Raw genomic sequence first — 20,054 nt, 5'->3', positions numbered from 1 at the left:
TAATAAAGAAAGAAAAGGCATACAGATCAGAAAGAAAGAGATGTAACTGCCCCTATTTGCATATGACAGAATGTCTATACAGATAATCCAAAAAACTACAAAAAATATTCTAGAACTAATATTGACTTCACCACAAGATAAACATACAAAACTCAACTGTATATCTACATATTAGCAACAAATATATGAACATCGAAATTGAAACTACAACATCATTTATAATTACTCAAAAAGAAAAAATTACTAGGCATAAATCTAACAAAACATGCACAGGACTTGTTATGAAAACTACAAGATGCTGAACTGAAAACCTAAATAAATGGAATTACATCGTATCCATGATTTAGAAGACTTAACACAGTAACGATGTCAATTCTCCTCAAACTGATATATAGATTTAGTGCAATTCCTATCAAACTCCCAGTAAGATATTTTGTAGATACAGACAAGATTATCCTAAAATTATATGCAAAAGTAAAGGAACTAGAACAGCCAAAACAATTACAAGAAAAAGTCAAAGAAGTCAATCTACTCAATTTCATAACTATTGTATAGCTATAGTAATCAAGACTGTGCAGGGCTGGCAGAGCAACAGACATACAGATCAATGGAACAGATTGAAAACCTAGAAATGGATCCACACAAATATGATTTCCACACAAATATGATTTTTGACAAAGACATAAAAGCACTTTAATGGAGAAGAGATAGCCTTTTCAACAAACCCAGTGACATGACTGTACAAGGAAAGTTAGAAAATAGTCTCCGACAGGACAGTCACTTATCAAAATCAAGTCTACACTGGAAGGATAACACAAATTTGGGAGAGGACAGTTAGTCTTCTTTCTTGTATGTATTGTATGTGCTATTCATATTATTTCATGTAATCCTCACAACAGCCCTCTGAGGCAAGTACTATTATCTTCATTTTATAGATTTTTATCATCTATACTCAAGGGAAAAACATGCCCTCGAATGAGACAGAACTGAATTTAAACCCAGTTCTGCTAGCCCTAGTATCTGATTATGTCATACTACAATAAAATAGAAATATTTAATTCACTTGTATATATAATTCAATTAAATAGTTAATGTATATTGAAGGAGCTCAGAACATGCCCCCAAAATACATTGCTCTGGTATATTGACTATTCTGAGTTAAAGACATTCAAGTATATCAGCAAATACAAGAAAAACACTCTGACCTTCCTTTTCTTAAAAGCAGGAGATGAAATTCCCATATGAAAAATATCCTCCCCATACCAATAAGAAAGCAACAATCTTATCAATAAGGATGAGTTGAAGCTGAGAATTCTATACAAACAGACCTTGTGAAAATCATTCTTCTCTTCCTTCTGCCATCCCACATAGCTCAGTCACCTCCACAATTGGCATAACCGCCTTTGTTCAACCTAATATAAAAGCAAGTAGGTTTTCTCTATTTCTTTGGGTCGTCATTCCTTATGAAGGCTCCTGTGTCATGTAAAACTTGTATTAAATAAATTTGTATGCCTGTCTCCTCTTGATCTTTTATGCTAATTTCTCAGGCTCCCCCCCAAAAGATTCTAAGAAGGTAAAGGTAAAAGTTTGTATCCCCTACAATATGCAAAAATATACATTATTTATATGTGCACAACTTATCATTTTTTATCTTCTGAATATATACTACAAAATCAATAACAGAAGAATTTAAAATATATATCTAGTAAATTTTCAAATGTTTGCAAAATCATCACCCAGTTTATTGTTATTCAGAGTTTAGGGTTTCCTTCATTCTAACCATTTTGATGCTTATCAAAATTTGAAAGAAAAAGAGAAACAATGATCACTTTCTATTTATTAGTAGTGCTAGAAAACTTTTACAGAGAGAAAATCATTAAGAGAAAAGTTGTTAACAAAGTAGATGAACAATATTCTTCAAAAGTATGACAAAACTGGTTTTCATAATTAATAATCTAGTAGTTTCAATTTGCTACAATTCTCTGCATCAAAAAATATTTCCTATGGAAATAACTTATTCTGATATTAAGGTCTTTCTTGGAATCTGTATATTCTCCCTTGATATCATAATATTTGTATTCTATAGTAACATACACACCTGAAAGCAACCTTGAAGCCAAGAAACATGCCCCTCTACTGTGGGATAACTTGAAAAACACCTTTACCATGAATGTTAAGCTTACTCCATGCAATAAGAAGACATAAATAGATGAAAACAAAACATTACTCATAGAAACAAGAGCCCATGAAAAGGACACTCATGATCAAAACTACATACAAAAGGAAACTTTAAAGCAGCTGCCAGGCAAGACAATTCACCATAGTGTGGATGCTACACTCCACAGTACAGATACAAATACAGGTGGTGAGAAATGAAACTGAAAGATAGAAAAATGTCAATGAAGAAGTCCTGCCTTTTATTTGAGTAAGAACTTGTGAAAGAAAAGTTTTAATCCTGACATAACTAAGAGTGCATAAACTAACAAAACTGATCTATAAATAAATGATATGGAATATTAATAACCAGTTTATTTTTTTTTTAGTCATCAAGAACATGTTAAGTCATTCAACAATTAAAATATGAATACCCACAGTCGGCTAGATTTTGTATAGAACACCAAACATGCTCCCTGCCCAAGTTTGTATTTCAATAGGAGTGGCAACATAATAAAGAGACCTCCTTGACTGAGTGGTGTTTCATTTTGTTACTTTCAAGGCTGTGTCGCTGCAAAGGATGCAGTCCCACACAGCTGTGGGTCCTAATGACTCATTTTAGTAGATTACCCGAGAAACCACTGGCTCCTTTAACACACCAAGTCCCAAAGAGCTATGGCAGAAGTATTTTTCAAATGTTACAACACTCACAATAAAGCACAGTAGAAAGAACCTGGGGGCACGCTCAAAAATATATATTCCTTACTCTAGCCCCCTCACACTGCCACCCCCAAATGCCTGGGTAAGCATCAACATCTGGGGTATTTCTTAATTCCTATGGTGGGCTGGGATAAGGAGAACTGACACTAACAGGCTTAAATTGGGTCAACTCTCATTTTAACCACATGTATCTGTAGACTGAGAGGATGGAAATACATTCCTATCTAGGTTTATTAATTCCTTGTGACTAGCCCAAAGAGAAGACAATTCAGTCTGAGAACAGGACAATCACCCTCTCTGTCCAGTCATTATCTCCCATAATTGACTGATACACATAAACAAGTGCTTAGTTCTGTACAAAGATCTTACAGGAGAGTGCACACTAGAGCACTAGGGTTTAAATATTTTCCTTAGAAAAAAATGAAAACAAAAGGACATTTCTCACATTGGAGTTGTCTGTAGTTCTGTCACATGATCAACATCACCCAAGAACATGCTAATTCTGTGTGAATTCAGTTTCTGCTACTGAAAAATTACAGGAATACACGTTTTACTGTACATTACACATGCCCTTATGCAAGCCAAGATAAACACTGGGATGTGGCCCTTATCAAATTCTACATTTAGCAGTATACAGAGAATTGATCTTAAAGGGTAGAGGGGGAAGAACACAGAAAGGACCGGTGGTGTTTCTTGCAGAGGAATTCTGTGTTTCCTTCCCTGAAGTGGTCAATCCCACTTGCTTCTTACACTCCACCATCAGTATGGTCCTAGCTTTCCTTGAAGATATTTTCCCTACAATGATCCCCAAAGAAAATGAATACATTTTGATTAATGGCAGTAACAACAGTGGGCATCTCTTGCTAAAGTCACTACCACTGATAAGTCCTTGGTCCCCAAACCTGTGTCTCATTTTTCCCTTCAATCTGTATCTTCAGTTAGCTTTTGCAAAGATGCAAGCTTTAATAAAGTTAAATTAGAAACAATGAGGAAAAAAAGTTTTGATCATTGCCTTCATTGTGCAGAATCCTGCTCTCAGAAAGATGGAAAGATATAAATGCATGAGCAGCTCAAGGAAAAAGCCTTTTGAAGGGGAAGATGTGTGTGCCCAACTACTATGGAGAGTGAATAGGTGTGGCAATTCAGGCAGTCTCTGGTTGTCTTTTTCCGAAGCAGCTGTGACCACCCTATTACAGTCCAACATTTCCCCTAGCATAGTTCTTTGGGCCAAGGATGAGAGAAATAAGTTTTAAAGATTTACTCCATTTCCAGGCCTGAGTATTTACCAGCATTTATCCCCTGGTCTTCTGATTCCCAGTTATTTGTGGGGCTGATTTTGATGAAGTACTTCATTAATATCAAATGAATAAAAATCACTACTTTCGAGGAGGGGATAACATTCCCAGAGTTGTGGGTCAGAACTGCAAATGGCTTATCTTCTTTGATGTTTTAAACCATGGCCCACAAAGAAATTCAGTATGGTAAAAGAAGCTCAGTCTTCAGAGTGCTCTTTGATATCAAATAAAATTGTACCTTCAAATGAATCATTTCTTGTAATTACAGGACTTAGTCAGTGTGAACTCTCTTATGTTTAATAAGAGCTGAGCTCCGGCTGAAACTCTTCTCACATTCGGTACATTCATAAGGCTTCTCTCCCGTATGAACTCTTTGATGTGTGATGAGGTTGGAGCTCTGAGTGAAAGCTTTTCCACACTGTACACACTCATAGGGCTTCTCTCCTGTGTGGGTTCTCTGGTGTTTAATTAGATCTGACCTTTCACCAAAGCTTCGCCAACACTCGTTGCACTCATAGGGCTTCTCTCCAGTGTGAATTTTCTGGTGTGTGATGAGATGAGAGCTCCGGCTGAAGCTTTTCCCACAAGCATTACATTCGTATGGCTTTTCCCCGGTGTGGGTTCTCTGGTGCTGAACCAAATGCGAGATGCGGCTGAAATTCTCCCCACATTCATAACAGTGGTACGGCTTTTCTCCTGTGTGGGCTCTGCGATGGCGCACTAGGTCAGAATTCTGACTGAAATTCTTCCCACACTCATCACACTTGTAGGGCCTCTCCCCCGTATGGACTCGATAGTGTTTGATGAGATCAGATCTCTCACTGAAGCCTCGTCCACATTCATTACACTCATAAGGCTTCTCACCTGTGTGGGTCCTCTGGTGCTGAGCTAGGTGAGAGCTCCGGCTGAAGCTTTTCCCACACTCCTCACACTCATAGGGCTTTTCTCCACTGTGTGTCCTTTGGTGCTGGATTAGGTGAGACAGCAGGCAGAAACTTTTCCCACACTCGTTACATTTGTGGGGCTTTTCTCCAGTGTGGATTGTCTGGTGCTGAATGAGGTGAGAGCTTCTTCCAAAACTTTTCCCGCACTCATTACAATCATAGGGCCTTTCCCCAGTGTGTGTTCTTTGATGCTGAATAAGGTGTGAGCTTCGACTGAAGCCCTTTCCACATTCATAACACTTATAGGGTCTGTCTCCAGTGTGGGTTTTCTGATGTCGATTAAGGTCTGAGATCTGACTGAAGGCCTTTCCACAATGAGAGCATATATGGTATCGGATGCCTGTGTGGACTTCCTTGTGAACAAGCAGATCAGTGACTTGTTGAAGAGGATAGCTTACCCATTCTTCTGCTGTTAAATCTCCCCACTGTCTTTCTGGTCTATCCCCGCTTTCAAAGTCCTCTTCATTTTCAGGATTTTCCTCAGTATTCTCAACAGGTCTTTCAGAGGCAGTCCCAAATTCTACATCTTCACTAATCTCTTGCTTTGGATTCACCTCGTTCTCACTCCTAATCTCAAAATCTAATGAGACAGCGTTTCCGTAATTCTCCTGCATAACATCCCTGTAAAGGTCCCTTTGTGTAGGGTCCAGAGGTCTCCATTCTTCCCGAGTGAGGTACATGGCCATATCTTCAAATGTCACAGGTGCCTGGGACCCAGCCATGAGCAGGGTGGCTGCCATCACGGACTCAAGGATTCACCTCCCAGAAGATAGAGCAGGAAAAGCAGCTAGCAGACAGCGCTAAAGGAGGCTTAATAACCAGTTTAAACCAAATTGGAGGAATTTGATTTCTTTTACAATTTAAATCCAGTGAAATAAAATTAAAAAGTATTTTAACTAAAAAATAGGGCTAGTTTGCCTTTAAAATGTGATTAGTGTAAAAGCCAAATCAGAGCTAGAGATTATAAGAGTTTAGATTAATTTTCAATGCTGAAATACAAAAGAAATCACAAGCACTACTAAATTCAACAGAAGGAACTTAAAACTAATCCTAGCAGACATGCATAACAAATATCCTGGGGCATAAAAACCAGGTGGAAAAGCTTTCTGTTTCCTAGACTGCAATATGTTTCTGGGCAAGACCACTTCACTGATAATCTCCCAGTAATTTTTAATAGAAGAGAAGATATACCTGCAAATTAGTTTGACTGCAAATGTGTTCTAATTTTCTGCCTTTTAGTAAGGAAAAATATTGTAGAATCTCTTTAAATCAACTACAGATGAGAGTGTGTTTAGCAGAACTGTTAAAGTGAGAACTAGTGAGGCTTTTAGGTCTTAAGGATCTCAAATTATTCCATTAGCTGATCATAAAATCTATTCTAAGAGCAAGTAGGCTTAATAAAAAAATAGACCTAATTCATCCAATAGCATTTCTGATTCTCCACTTATACCACACACCCAGATCTAAAATATATATTTATCCTTACCAATGTCCCAAGAACCATAATCTGTAAATTCCTTATAAGGCAATAAAAAGAATAACCAATGTAGCTTTACAGATGTACCCGCAATATGGTAACTCAGTGTATTTAAAATTCATAATGTAATTAAGTGAGTAGAAAATAGTAAAAGCAGGCTCTATACCAACTTAGGAACAACAGAGAAGATGCACAGGATCTAAGATCTCCAGGAAAAGACAGTCAACCCCTCCTTGCTGTGAAGACAAGGATAGGCTCAGCACAACAAAAGCCAAGAACAGCTATCATGGCTGAAATGAGATCACAATTTTAAAACAAGGACACCCCCAAGAAAAACAAAAATAGAGTACTGGGTAGATAGACCAGAAACTGAAAATTTTGTAATAATAGGCAAATAGGTCATCAGAATTACAAGTCAATGCCAGGTTACTACAGAAAACAAGTCAATCACACAGCCACAAAGCAATACTAAGTTTCTACACCACAGGGTATTGCCAGCTTCAATACAGGGTGAGAGTCTAATTTTGAAAGAGGCAGCCCCTCTTGTGGAGGGTAGAATAAGCACAATCCCATTAGAAGTAGACTTCATATTTTTAGGAGATTTTCATGAATTATACAAGAGCTATACATGTTATAACTCATCGATGGAAATTTGTTAATCTTCTAGGCAAACACAATGAAAAAGACTGAAAAAGTAACTCAAACCATGGTTGCATTAGTTCCAACATGAACAAAACAAATCTTTTCCCTTTGTTTTTTTTTTTTTTAAGATTTTATTTATTTATTTGAGAGAGAGAGGTAGTGAGAGAGAGCATGAGTGGGGGTAAGGGCAAGCAGACTCCCTGCTGAGAAGGGAGCCCAAGGCAGGGTCTGGACCTAGATCCAAGGACCCTGAGATCATGACCTGAGCCCAAGGCAGACCCTTAACCAACTGAACCACCCATGCACCCTTCAGTTTTTTGTCTCTTTAAAAGACATAAAAGAGAAAGATTCTTGGAGTGCCTGGGTGGTTCAGTCGGTTAAGTGTCCAACTCTTGATCTCAGCTCAGATATTGATCTCAGGGTCATGAGTTTAAATCCCACCTTGGGCTCCACATTGGGCATGGAGCCTACTTAAAAAAATTCCCACAGCTAGTCTTTTATTTAATATCTTTAGAAAGATGTTAAATTCTTAAATTTTGTATTTTTTGTCTCAGTTTTTTCAAATGAGTACATTGATCTTTTTTATTCCAGCTACCCAAAGTCACAGTTAAGGAAATCCACAAATTTAGACATCTACCTCAAGAATATTGTTTCTTCTAATGATTTTAAGTGGTTCTGATTTCCTCAGCTGACAAGACCTATATTGTCATTCATAAATAGGCTTAAAAACAGACATAATGCCAACAACATGGGCCACAAATTATATAACTCCTGCTGCTTGTCTGTTGGAAGCACATACTATCTTGCCCTGGGTACAAGCCTCCATTTTTGTTCGATTTTCCAGTACAGTCCTTATGTAGGGGGCAACTCTCCTGTCTACTGGTTCTCAAAATGTAGTCCCTGCAAAAGCAGTAATAGCATGACCATGACTTGGAGATTTGACGGAAATGAAGACCTACTTAATTGGACACTCTGGAGGTAGAGCCCAGGAATCTTTATTTTAATAAGGCCGCCAGATGACCTAGATGCATACAACATTCGAGAACCAGGACTGTGAGACAGATCTCTGAGGACAGCAGGGCATCACAAAAAACATTCTCCTGACCACGAAAAAAGGTAATGTGACCCGAAAAGCCTATGATTTTAATTTTCAGTCATATTTTTCCTAAATCACACTACTCCAAACCTATACAGTCTTAACAAGGAAGTCAGAAAGATGTTAAATTCTTAAATTTTGTATTTTTTGTCTCAGTTTTCTCTACCCTCTATCACTCAATTTTTAAGACCATTCTTCATCAGAAAACATGCAAAATGGAAATAAAAAGGTGTATAATGAAAGTGTCTCCCTCCCATCCCAGCATCTCAGTACTTCTTCTCAAAGGCATCACTGTTAGGAACTTCTTATATATTCTTCTAGGAATATCCAATATATATATTCTATGCCTCACTCAATTTCTATGTATTTACTGTAAAATATAAAAAGGATGTATTTTGTGGTAAAATATATAACAGATAAGCTCATTTTCATAAGCAATTTTAAAGTGAATATCTATGGTAACCACCACTAATGTAAAATACTGCCAGCACCAGAATACTGCCAGCACCACAGAAGCCCTCCATATGTGCCTCCCCAATCACTGCCCTTTCTCAGCAAATACCTGATCGGAATAACCTTTCCCATGTACTTCTTTATTCTTTACTACATATATATGCATCCTTGGAAAACATAATTGACTTCTGCCTATATCTGAACTTTTTATGAATAGACTCATACGGCATATATCCTTAAGTCTTGATTATTTTGCTCAATTTCATGGTTATGAAATACATACATGTTGTTGGGTTTGGCTCTGTTTGACAGAGAAGGAAGAACACACCACACTGCAAATAGAATCTCTGAATGGTGGGAGTGAGTGGTTTTTAAGACATTTGTCTGTATTTCTAAGTTTTCTATAATGAAGATTACTAATTATTAATACAAGAAAAATTCCAATAAAAACTATTAAGATAATTCCCCAGCTAAAACTTAGCATTACCCACCTCTATATTTCTTTGGTGTCTATTCCTTAAAGGGAACATTCTGGTAGTTCCAACACTAAAGAACACAGTTCCTAAAGAAAACATTCAACATTATTTAATTATGTACCAACATAAGATGATTTTCTTAGTGATGACTTTTCCTCAAGAACTCAAATTGGAGAGATATATACACAGATATAGACATATATCTACATAGAGCATAATTTATCCTCACTCCATACTTGGGAAGAATTTGAGGTATGTGCATTGAACCACATTAACAGCAATCAGATTATATAAAAACTATCATTAATACAAGCCAAATGTTGTACAACTCACAGTGGAAATTTCATCTTCTTGCTCAGCCTAATGTTTATTAAGTAAGATTTGGCTTCTGCAGCAACTTCTTACTAGATATGTCTCCTGAGGCAAGGAAAACAAGAGCAAAAACAAACTATTGGGACTTTATCAAAATAAAAAGCTTTGGCACAGCAAAGGAAATGATTAACAAAACTAAAAGGCAACCTACAGGATGGGAGAAGATATTTGCAAATGGCATATCTGATAAAGGGTTATTATCCAAAATATATAAAGGGCTTATAAAATTCAATACCCAAAAAACAATCCAGTTAAAAAATGGTCAGAAGAATAGACATTTTTCCAAAGAAGGCACAGATGGCTATCAAATACATGAAAAGATGCTCAATATCACTCATTATTAGGGAAATACAAATCAAAACTACAATAAGATGTTACCTCACACCTGTCAGAATGGCTAAAATTAACAACATAGGAAACAACACGGTGTTGGCAAAGATGTGGAGAAAGGAGAACCCTCTTAAACTGTTGGTGAGAATGCAAACTGACAGCCACTGTGGTAAACAGTATGGAGGAAAAGTTAAAAATAGAACTACCCTATGTCCCAGCAATTGCACTACCAGGTATTTACCCAAAGGATAAAAAAATACTAATTCAAAGGGATACATGCACCCCAATGTTTATAGCAACATTATCAACAATAGACAAATTATGGAAAGGACTCAAATGTCCACTGACTGATGAAAGGATAAAGAAGATGTGGTGTGTGTGTGTGTGTGTATGTGTATAATGGAATATTCATCAGCCATCAAAAAGAAAGAAATCTTGCTACTTGCAATGATGTGGATGGAGCTAGAGAGTATTATGCTGAGCAAAATAAGTCAGTCAGAGAAAGACAAATACCATATGATTTTACTCATATGTGGAATTTAAGAAAGAAAACAAACGAACATGGTGGGGGGAGGGAGGCAAGCCAAGAAGTTGCAAAAACTGCTGCAAAGAAGTTACCTACAGAGAACTCTTACCTACAGAGAACAAACTGATGGTTACTGGAGGGAGGTGGGTAGGGGCATGGCTTAAATAGGTGATGGGGATTAAGGAGGACACTTGTGATGAGCACTGGATGTTGTATATAAGTGACGAATCACTAAATTCTATACCTAAAGCCAATATTAAATTGCATGTTAAACAACTGGAATTTAAATAAAAACTTGGAGGAAAAAAAAGAAAAATACTTGGCTTAAAGTTTTCCTAACCTCAAATACAAGATATTCTAAAGAATAAGAAAAACAGAATAGAGAGTCTGAAGCATAAACCTACCCAAAATTTTAAGATTGATTCCAAAAACACCAGAGACATGTGAGCTCACTTCAATTTGCTGAAATGCAAATCATTAGGATTATCCAAAAGAGACACTGCAAACCATTCCTTTGGTTACTAGGCTATCCGGTAATAAGCACAATGAAAATAGCTCTGGAGAAGTAACTAGGATGAGTAACCCACTCCCCATTTTGCAGACACACAAGCCACTGTCTGTAACACAGGAATGTAGTAGGTCCAACATGGTGATAGGTTATGAATGAACTAATTGCCAAAACTAACTAATTGCCAAAGTGAGAGTCTTGAACCACAGGTTTTCTACAGTAAGAAGATATGTGAATAGGTAGAAAGGCAGAGTAAAGGCAGAGTACCATTTACTAATAATTCCCTCAAAAAGCAGTTACAGCAATCATGTCCCTTTAGCACTTTTCATCAGTGTCAACTCCTCCCATCTCCTAACATGTCATTTGGAAACCCAAGCTGTTTGAAGACCTTTCTGTAAGTTTCCATTTTTCTTTAGGTGTATGCCTTTTTTCTTCCTCATAAGAATCAATTATAATTATAATATATATATTTCTTTCAGTGAAACTAGGTTTCATTCTAATTTCATTAGCGAGAAATGTCAGTCTAAGGATTGCCTAGCCATAGATCAAACTTTTCTGTTACTCTTATTTAAAAACTGCTGCAAAGAAGTTAAAGAGTATTAGAGAAGCTGCTTTGGTAGAGCAGAGTGTCCTGGACATCCAAATCTTCCATCACCCCAAGAAATTCTCACCAACCTAAAACCAAGCTCAGGGGCCTACCTCTGAGCTATAGGAATAACTGAAAACCACGAGGTGACTCTTCTCTAGCCATCCCCTAACCATGGCTGTAATTAGCCTGCCACAGAGAATGAACTAAGAATTTTCCACTGGGTATAACATTTCATATGGCTAGCCTCTGATAGAGGCCAGTCACCATAGGAAATGCACAGTGTTCCCTGACCTCAAAACTTCTGATAATAAATGGTTCTCAAACTGAGTGTTCATCAAAACAGCTTTGTAAGATTTTTAAAAATGCGTATTTCTGGTCTCTGGTCCAAACTTACTGAAATTAGGGCCCAGGAAGGTGCATTTTAAACAGTGTGCCCAAGTGGTTCTAGTGCACACTAAAGTTTGAGATGCACTGTCTCCCAAACCACTGATTCAGGTTTGAGTTTCACATCCTAACCATGTTAAGGTCTTATACCACTTGAAGGAGACAACCACACTGATGGTCCCCAGTGAGCCATAATTCCTGGTATCATGCCCTGTATAATCCCCTCTCATACTGGACTCTGGACTTGGCCATATGACTTGCTTTAGCCATTAAGACATGATGCAAGCAGACACTGGATGAGCACTTAAACGTTGAGAATTGTCTTGAAATGCTCTTCTTGGAAGCCAGCAATCATGCCATAAATAAGCCGTGGATGGACTACTGAGTGATAAGATGCCAAGTGGAATGTTTCTGGAGGATGAGAAGAAACCTTGTATGTTCTAGCTCCAGCACAGCACCCACACTGAAAAAGCCAGGCAAGTGACCCCAGGTATACCATTGGAAGAATCACCAGCTGAGCCCAGGTAACCAACAGAATTATGAGAAATAATAAATCATTTTTAAGGAACTAAGTTTTGAGATGGTTTGTCATAAAGGTATAGGGCTGATTGATAACTACTGATTGCGGTCTTTAAAAAATGTATCATGCGATATAATCTCTAAAACTGCTATTAATACCTAATTATTTTGAACACTTACTATGGAAACTGCTCTAAATGCATCACATATATTACCATATTTATGCAGTAGATACTGTCACCTCCATTTTGCAGATTAAAAGAAAGAAGGCTTTAGGCATTCAATTCAGGTCATATCATTAGTATCATTAGTATATATTAGTATCTTCACATACAATTAGTAAGTGGCAAGCCACAGAACTATAAGAGGCATTCCAAACACTGTACACTAAATTAACCTTGCCATGTACAATAGGATTTTCACTGAGCTCTTTGCCATTCCTTTACCTAGATTCTTGTGTCCTCTAATTCAAACAGATGAGTATAGGTTTTTGGATTATACTACACATCACCAGGCTCTAAAGAGACCCTAAGGTTCCTCATACACACATCACAGTTGCTAGGTGCTGGTGCTTTGGCTGCCTAGCAACAGATGTTTCTTTATTCCAATCAGGTGTGAAGAGCAAGCCCTGACATCCAAAGATAAAAGATACCATGACTTGTCATTGCTTTGTCATTGATAGAGAGCCTATAATCATAAAGGCACACAGGCAAACTTGAGATAAATCTATTCACTTCTTTTTTCCCATAGTAACATATTCAAAAAATCAGAATGATCTATTCATCCTCCAAATGTCTCCAAGGAGACATCAGACACAATCAAGTTCATATATTAAGGACTTCTTAACTCTGAGCTTTTGAGACACTAGTACTGGTACTATACACTTAGAATGTGTGCATTATGTTATATAAATTATACAATACAGTTGATTAAAAAATAAAAGTTAAGGAAAGGAGAAATAACATTCTCACAGCAACAACTTAGAAGATGAAAGATTTTTTCCAGTGGCTGTTTCAAGCATTCTTTTGTTTTTTCATTTGCTAAAGCCTTTTCTTTCTTTTTTTCAAGCTCTTATTTTACTGCCAGTTAGTTAATACACAGTGTTATATTAGTTTCAGTGTACAATATAGTGATTCAACAATTCCATATATCACCCAGGGCTCATCACAACAAGTGCACTCCTTAATCCCCATCACCTATTTCACCCATCCCCCACCCCCTCCCCTGTGGTAACCATCAGTTTGTTCTCTATGGTTAAGAGTCTGTTTCTGGGTTTGTCTCTCTCTCTTTCCCTTTTCTTCCCTTTGTTCATTTGTCTTGTTCCTTAAATTCCATATAAGTGAAATCATATGGTATTTGTCTCCGACTTTTTTCACTTAACATTATACCCTAGTTCCAACCATGCTGTTGCAAATGGCAAGATTTCATTCTTTTTTATGGTTCAATAATATTCCATCGTGTATATATCTCTTCTTTATCCATTCATCAGTTGACAGACATTTGGGCTACTTCCATACTTTAGCTATTATAAATAATGATGCTATAAATATAGGGGTGCATGTTTCCCTTTGAATTAGTGTTTTTATATTCTTGGGTAGATACTCTGTAGTGCAATTGCTGGACTGTACAGTAGTTCTATTTTTAACTTTTTGAGAAACCTCCATAATGTTTTCCACAGTGGCTGCACCAGTTTGCATTCCTACCAACAGTGCACAAGTGTTCCCTTTTCTCCACATCCTCGCCAACACCTGTTGTTTCTTGTGCTGTTGATTTTAGCCATTCTAACAGGTGTGAGGTGACACCTCCTGGTCCAATGTGTCATTCAAAGCTCTTGTTTCTTTGTTGATCTTCTGCTTAAATGGTCTGTCCATTGCTGTGAGTGGAGTGTTGAAGTCTCCTACTATTAATGTACTAATATCAATATGTTTCCTTACTTTGGTTATTAATTGGTTTATATAACTGGCTGCTCCCACGTGGAGGGCATAAATATTTACAATTGTTAGATCTTCTTTAAGTATGATATAGTATCCCTCTACATCTCTTAATACAATCTTTGGTTTAAAATCTAATTTGTCTGATATGAGGATTGCCACCCCAGGTATCTTTAAGGTCCATTAGCATTGTAAATGGTTCTCCATCCCCTCACTTTCAGTCTGGATGTATCTTTAGGTTCAAAATGAGTGTCTTGTAGACAGCATATGGATCCTGTCTTTTTATCCAATCTGCAGCCCTGTGCCATTTTATGGGAACATTTAGGCTGTTCACGTTTAGAGTGATTATTGAAAGATATGAATTTATTGTCATCATGTTGCCTGTGAAGTCCTTGTTTCTATAGATTGTCTCTGTAAATTTCTGTTCTGTATCACTCTTGGGGCCTTTCTCCTTTTATAGAACCCCCCTTAATATTTCTTGCAGGGCCGGCTTAGTGGTCACATATTCTTTCAGTTTCTGCCTGTCCTGGAAGCTCTTTTCTCTCTATCCATTCTGAATGACAGCCTTGCTGGATAAAGTATTCTTGGCTGCATGTTCTTCTCATTTAGTACCCTGAATATGTCTTGCCAGCCCTTTATGGCTGGCCAGGTTTCTGTGGACAGGTCTGATGTTATTCTGATGTTCCTCCCACCATATGTAAGGAACCTCCTCGCCCTAGCTACTCTCAGGATAGTTTCTTTAGCTGTAAAATTTGCAAGCTTCACTATTATATGTTGCGCTGTTGATCCATTTTTATTGATTTTGGAAGAGGTCCTCTCTGCTTCCTGGACTCGAATGCTTGTTTCCTTCCCCAGATTAGGGAAGTTCTCAGCTATGATTTGCTGAAATATATCTTCTAGCCCCCTGTCTCGACCCCCTCAGGGAACCCAATAATTCTGACACTGGAATGTTTCATGGCATCATTAATCTCTCCTTTTTTCATGTGCTACTAGCTGCCTATCTCTGTTTTCCTCAATTTCCTTCCTTTCCATCACCTTATTTTTTAGATCAAGTCTCCCTTCTGCCTCATTTATCCTCACTGTTAGAGTATCCAGTTTAGACTGCATCTCATTCATAGCCTTTTTTAGTTCGGCCTGATTAGATCTCATTTCTGCCCTTAGAGATTCTACATTGTCACTAATGTTTTTTTTAAGCCTAGCTATTGACTTTATGATTGCTATCCTGAATTCTATTTCTGACACCTTGCTTATATCCATATCCATTAGTTCTGTGGCAGAGGATATTGTCTCTGTTGAGAGTTCCTCCTCCTACTCATTCTGTTGAGGGATGGTTGAGTGAGTGACCAGAGTCGAAAATATCAACCACAACCTAAGCAAGATGAACCCTACCAAAATCAGAGTGGTCAGAAACCACCACTAAAAAACAAAGCCAAAATGAAAAACAAGAATAGAATTTAAAAATTTTTTTAAAAAAGCAAACAAACAAAAGGGGGAGAAGAAGGGGGGCTATAATCTCTCAGTGTGGACAAAGATTAGAGCAAAAAAGGACTAAAATGAGGCATATATCTACAAAAAATATAGGTGTGAAAAAAGACAAGTTAAAAAGCAACTATGAGAGGCACAAGATGGTGGAGTAGTAGTAAACCTAAATTTCTTCTGGTCCCAGTAATTCAGGTAGATAGTTATCAAACCATTCTGAACACCTACAAATGCAACAGGAGATTGAAGAAAAGAATAGCAGCAATTCTATGAACAGAAAAGCGACCACTTTCTGGAAGGTAGGACGTGCTGAGAAGTGAATCTGAGGCAATATATGGGAAGACAGATCATCCTACTAAAGAATGAATGGGTTTATAGCAGCAATGTCCACAGTAGCCAAACTATGGAAAGAGCCAAGATGTCCATCAACAGAAGAATGGATAAAGAAGATGTGGTATATATATACAATGGACTATTATGTACCCATCAAAAGGAATGAAATCTTGCCATTTGCAATGACGTGGATGGAACTGGAGTATATTATGCTGAGTGAAAGAAGTCAATCAGAGAAAGACATGTATCATATGATCTCACTGATATGAGGAATTCTTAATCTCAGGAAACAAACTGGAGGGTTGCTGGAATGATGGGGGGTGGGAGGGATGGGGTGGCTGGGTGATAGACATTGGGGAGGGTATGTGCTATGGTGAGTGCTGTGAATTGTGTAAGACTGTGGAATCACAGACTGTACCTCTGAAACAAATAATACGTTATATGTTAAAACAAAAGAAGAAGATAGTAGGAAGGGAAAAATGAAGGGGGGGAAATCGAAGGGGGAGATGAACCATGAGAGACTATGGACCCTGAGAAACAAACTGAGGGTTCTAGAGGGGAGGGGGGTGGGGGGATGGGTAAGCCCGGTGATGCGTATTAAAGAGGACACATATTGAATGGAGCACTGGGTGTTATAAGCAAACAATGAATCATGGAACATTACATAAAAAACTAATGATGTAGCATATGGTGATTAACATAATAAAATTTAAAAAAAAAAGAATGAATGGGTCAACCAGGAAATTAAAGAAGAATTTAAAAATTCATGGAAAAAAATGAAAATGAAGACACAACTGTTCAAAATCTTTGGGATACAGCAAAGGCAGTCCTAGGAGGAAAGTATATAGCAATACAAGCCTTTCTCAAGAAACAAGAAAGGTCTCAAATACACAACCTAACCCTACACCTAAAGGAGCTGGAGAAAGAACAGCAAATAAAGCCTAAACCCAGCAGGAGAAGAGAAATAATAAAGATCAGAGCAGAAATCCATGAAATAGAAACCAAAAGAACAGTAGAACAGATCAACGAACCTAGGAGCTGGTTCTTTGAAAGAATTAACAAGATTGATAAACCCCTGGCCAGACTTATCAAAAAGAAAAGAGAAATGACCCAAATAAAATGCATGAAAGAGGACAGATCACAACCAACACCAAAGAAATACAAACAATTATAAGAACATATTAGGAGCAACTCTATGCCAGCAAAATAAACAATCTGGAAGAAATGGATGCATTCCTAGAGATGTATCACTACCAAAACTGAACCAAGAAGAAATAGGAAACCTGAACAGACTGATAACCAGTAAAAGAATTGAAGCAGTAATCAAAAATCTCCCAACAAGCAAAAGTCCAGGGCCAGATGGCTTCCCCGGGGAATTCTACCAAACATTTCAAGAAGAATTAATACCTATTCTTCTGAAACTGTTCCAAAAAAAATAGAAATGGAAGGAAAACTTCCAAACTCATTTTATGAGGCCAGCATTACCTTGACCCCAAGACCAGACAAAGACCCCATCAAAAAGGAGAATACAGACCAATATCCCTGATGAACATGGATGCAAAAATTCTCACCAAAATACTAGCCAATAGGATCCAACAGTACATTAAAAGGATTATTCACCACGACCAAGTGGGATTTATTTCTGGGCTGCAAGGCTGGTTCAACATCTGCCAATCAATCAGTGTGATACAATACATTAATTAAAAAAAGAACAAGAACCATATGATACTCTCAATAGATGCAGAAAAAGCACTCGACAAAGTACAGCATCCTTTCTTGATTAAAACTCTGCACAGTGTAGGGATAGAGGGTACATACTCAATATCATAAAAGCCATCTATGAAAAACCCACAGCGAATATCATTCTCAATGGGGAAAAACTGAGAGCTTTTCCCCTAAAGTCAGGAACATAGCAGGGATGTCCACTATCACCACTGCTATTCAACACAGTATTAGAAGTCCTAGCCTCAGCAGTCAGACAACAAAAAGAAATAAAAGGCATCCAAATCAGCAAAGAAGAAGTCAAACTCTCACTCTTTGCAGATGATATGATACCTTATGTGGAAAACCCAAAGACTCCACCCCAAACTGCTAGAACTCATACAGGAATTCAGTAAAGTGTCAGGATATAAAATCAATGCACAGAAATCAGTGGCATTCCTACACACTAACAACAAGACAGAAGAAAGAGAAATTAAGGAATCGAGCCCATTTACAACTGCACCCAAAACCATAAGATACCTAGGAATAAATCTAACCAAAGAGCCAAAGGATCTGTACTCAGAAAACTATAAAATACTCATGAAAGAAATTGAGGAAGACACAAAGAAATGGAAAATCTTTCCGGATTTTTGTTGTGGTTGGCTTCCAGTTTCATAGTGTTGTGGTCAGAAAAGATGCATAGTATGATTTCAAATTTCTTGAATTTGTTGAAGCTGGTTTTGTGGGCTAATATGTGATCTATTCTGGAGAATGTTCCATGTACACTTGAAAAGAATTAGTATTCTGCTGTTTTAGGATGGAATGTTCTGAATATATCTGTTAAGTTCACTTGGTCCAGAGTGTCATTCAAAGCCTTGTTTCCTTGTTGATGTTCTTTTAGATGATCTATCCATTGCTGTAAGTGGGGTGCTAAAGTCCCCTACTATTATTGTATTACTGTCAATTAGTTCCTGTATATTTGTTATTAACTGCTTTATGTATCTGGGTGCTCCCATATTGGGTGCATACATATTTACAATTGTTATATCTTCTTTTGGATTATCCCCTTTATTATTATATAGTGTCCCCATTTCTCTCTTGTTACAGTCTTTGTCTGTTTTTTATGTTGCCTCTCTATGCAGGCTGCTGTCTCTTTAAGGGCAGCAACCCAGTTATCACTGCCCTCCTGGTTTGCCCAGTGCTGAGTCAGTTCACTTTTAAAGCTCCAGGCTCTAAGTTCCACAGGTTTTACAAACTCAGGGAATTCAGCCCCTCTGATTTTTAAAGCCAAACATTATGGGGAATTTTCTTCCTGGTGTGAGCTCCCTGGTGCAAGGGCCTGTTTCTCTGCCCTCTCCACATGCAGCTCCCTCCCACCTGTGGGCAGCTACCCTCCGTCTTTCTTCTTTCTGACTTTCCTAGCCTTTCAGATGCAGCTTCTTCTCTATATTTACTTGTGGAGTTTGTTCTACCAGTCTTCAGATCACTCTCCAACTTATTGACTTGTATATGGATGATATCTACTTAAAAATATGGGAGAAGGTGAGCTCAGGGTCCTCTATCTTCCCAAGCTCCCAGTCTACTAAAACCCTATTTAAAGCACTCTAAAGTCTTTGCCTTAGAAAAAAGTCTGGAGAGAGCGAACAAGTTTAAATTTTATCAATAAAATTTAGAGTCCAGTACACATGCTAATATTTAGGCAGAACCAATTAAAAATATATATTCTATGGTATAGGTCAGTAAACTTTTTCTGTAAAGGGTCAGATAGTTAATATTTTAGGCTTTGCAAGCTATACTATGTCCAGCTACTCAACCCTGCTTTGTAGTATAAAAAGAGCCATAGACAATATACAAATGAATGGGCATAGCTGTGTTCCATAAAAGTTTATTTACAAAACCAGGCAGCTGGCCTGATTTGGCCCAAGGCTATAGTTTGCTGACCTCTGACCTAGGGCTTTCAAATCACCAGAAAAATAAAAAGAAGAATGAGTTCAATAATGAAAAATTTATCCATCCAACAAAAGCCTGGAAAAAGGTGGGGGGCAGGTGGGGTTGGTGGGGGAAGCAGGGGCAAAGAATGAAAAAACTTAAAGCAAGATAAAAGAAAGGAATCCAAATGGATCAG

At 37.7% G+C, this 20,054-nt stretch overlaps 2 protein-coding genes across 7 annotated transcripts in view; both read right to left on the bottom strand.

Moving 5' to 3' along the window:
* NME7 (NME/NM23 family member 7) overlaps positions 1-20,054 on the bottom strand; it is a 273,064-nt gene that overhangs the window by 171,082 nt on the left and 81,928 nt on the right. The window lies entirely within an intron of this gene.
* On the bottom strand, positions 3,079-6,150 carry LOC135364740 (zinc finger protein 436-like). Its single transcript, XM_064594362.1, has one exon. It carries the CDS (start codon positions 5,851-5,853, stop codon positions 4,441-4,443), a length of 1,413 nt encoding a protein of 470 aa, XP_064450432.1. The 5' UTR covers positions 5,854-6,150; the 3' UTR covers positions 3,079-4,440.

Source organism: Mirounga angustirostris, unplaced genomic scaffold (assembly GCF_029215605.1).
Source record: "Mirounga angustirostris isolate CCGP_5_RB_7025 unplaced genomic scaffold, mMirAng1.0.hap1 SCAF_6, whole genome shotgun sequence".
NCBI classification, from domain to species: domain Eukaryota; kingdom Metazoa; phylum Chordata; class Mammalia; order Carnivora; family Phocidae; genus Mirounga; species Mirounga angustirostris.
The sequence above is the reverse complement of the archived record's forward strand: the minus strand, read 5'-3'. Positions and strand labels throughout refer to the sequence as shown.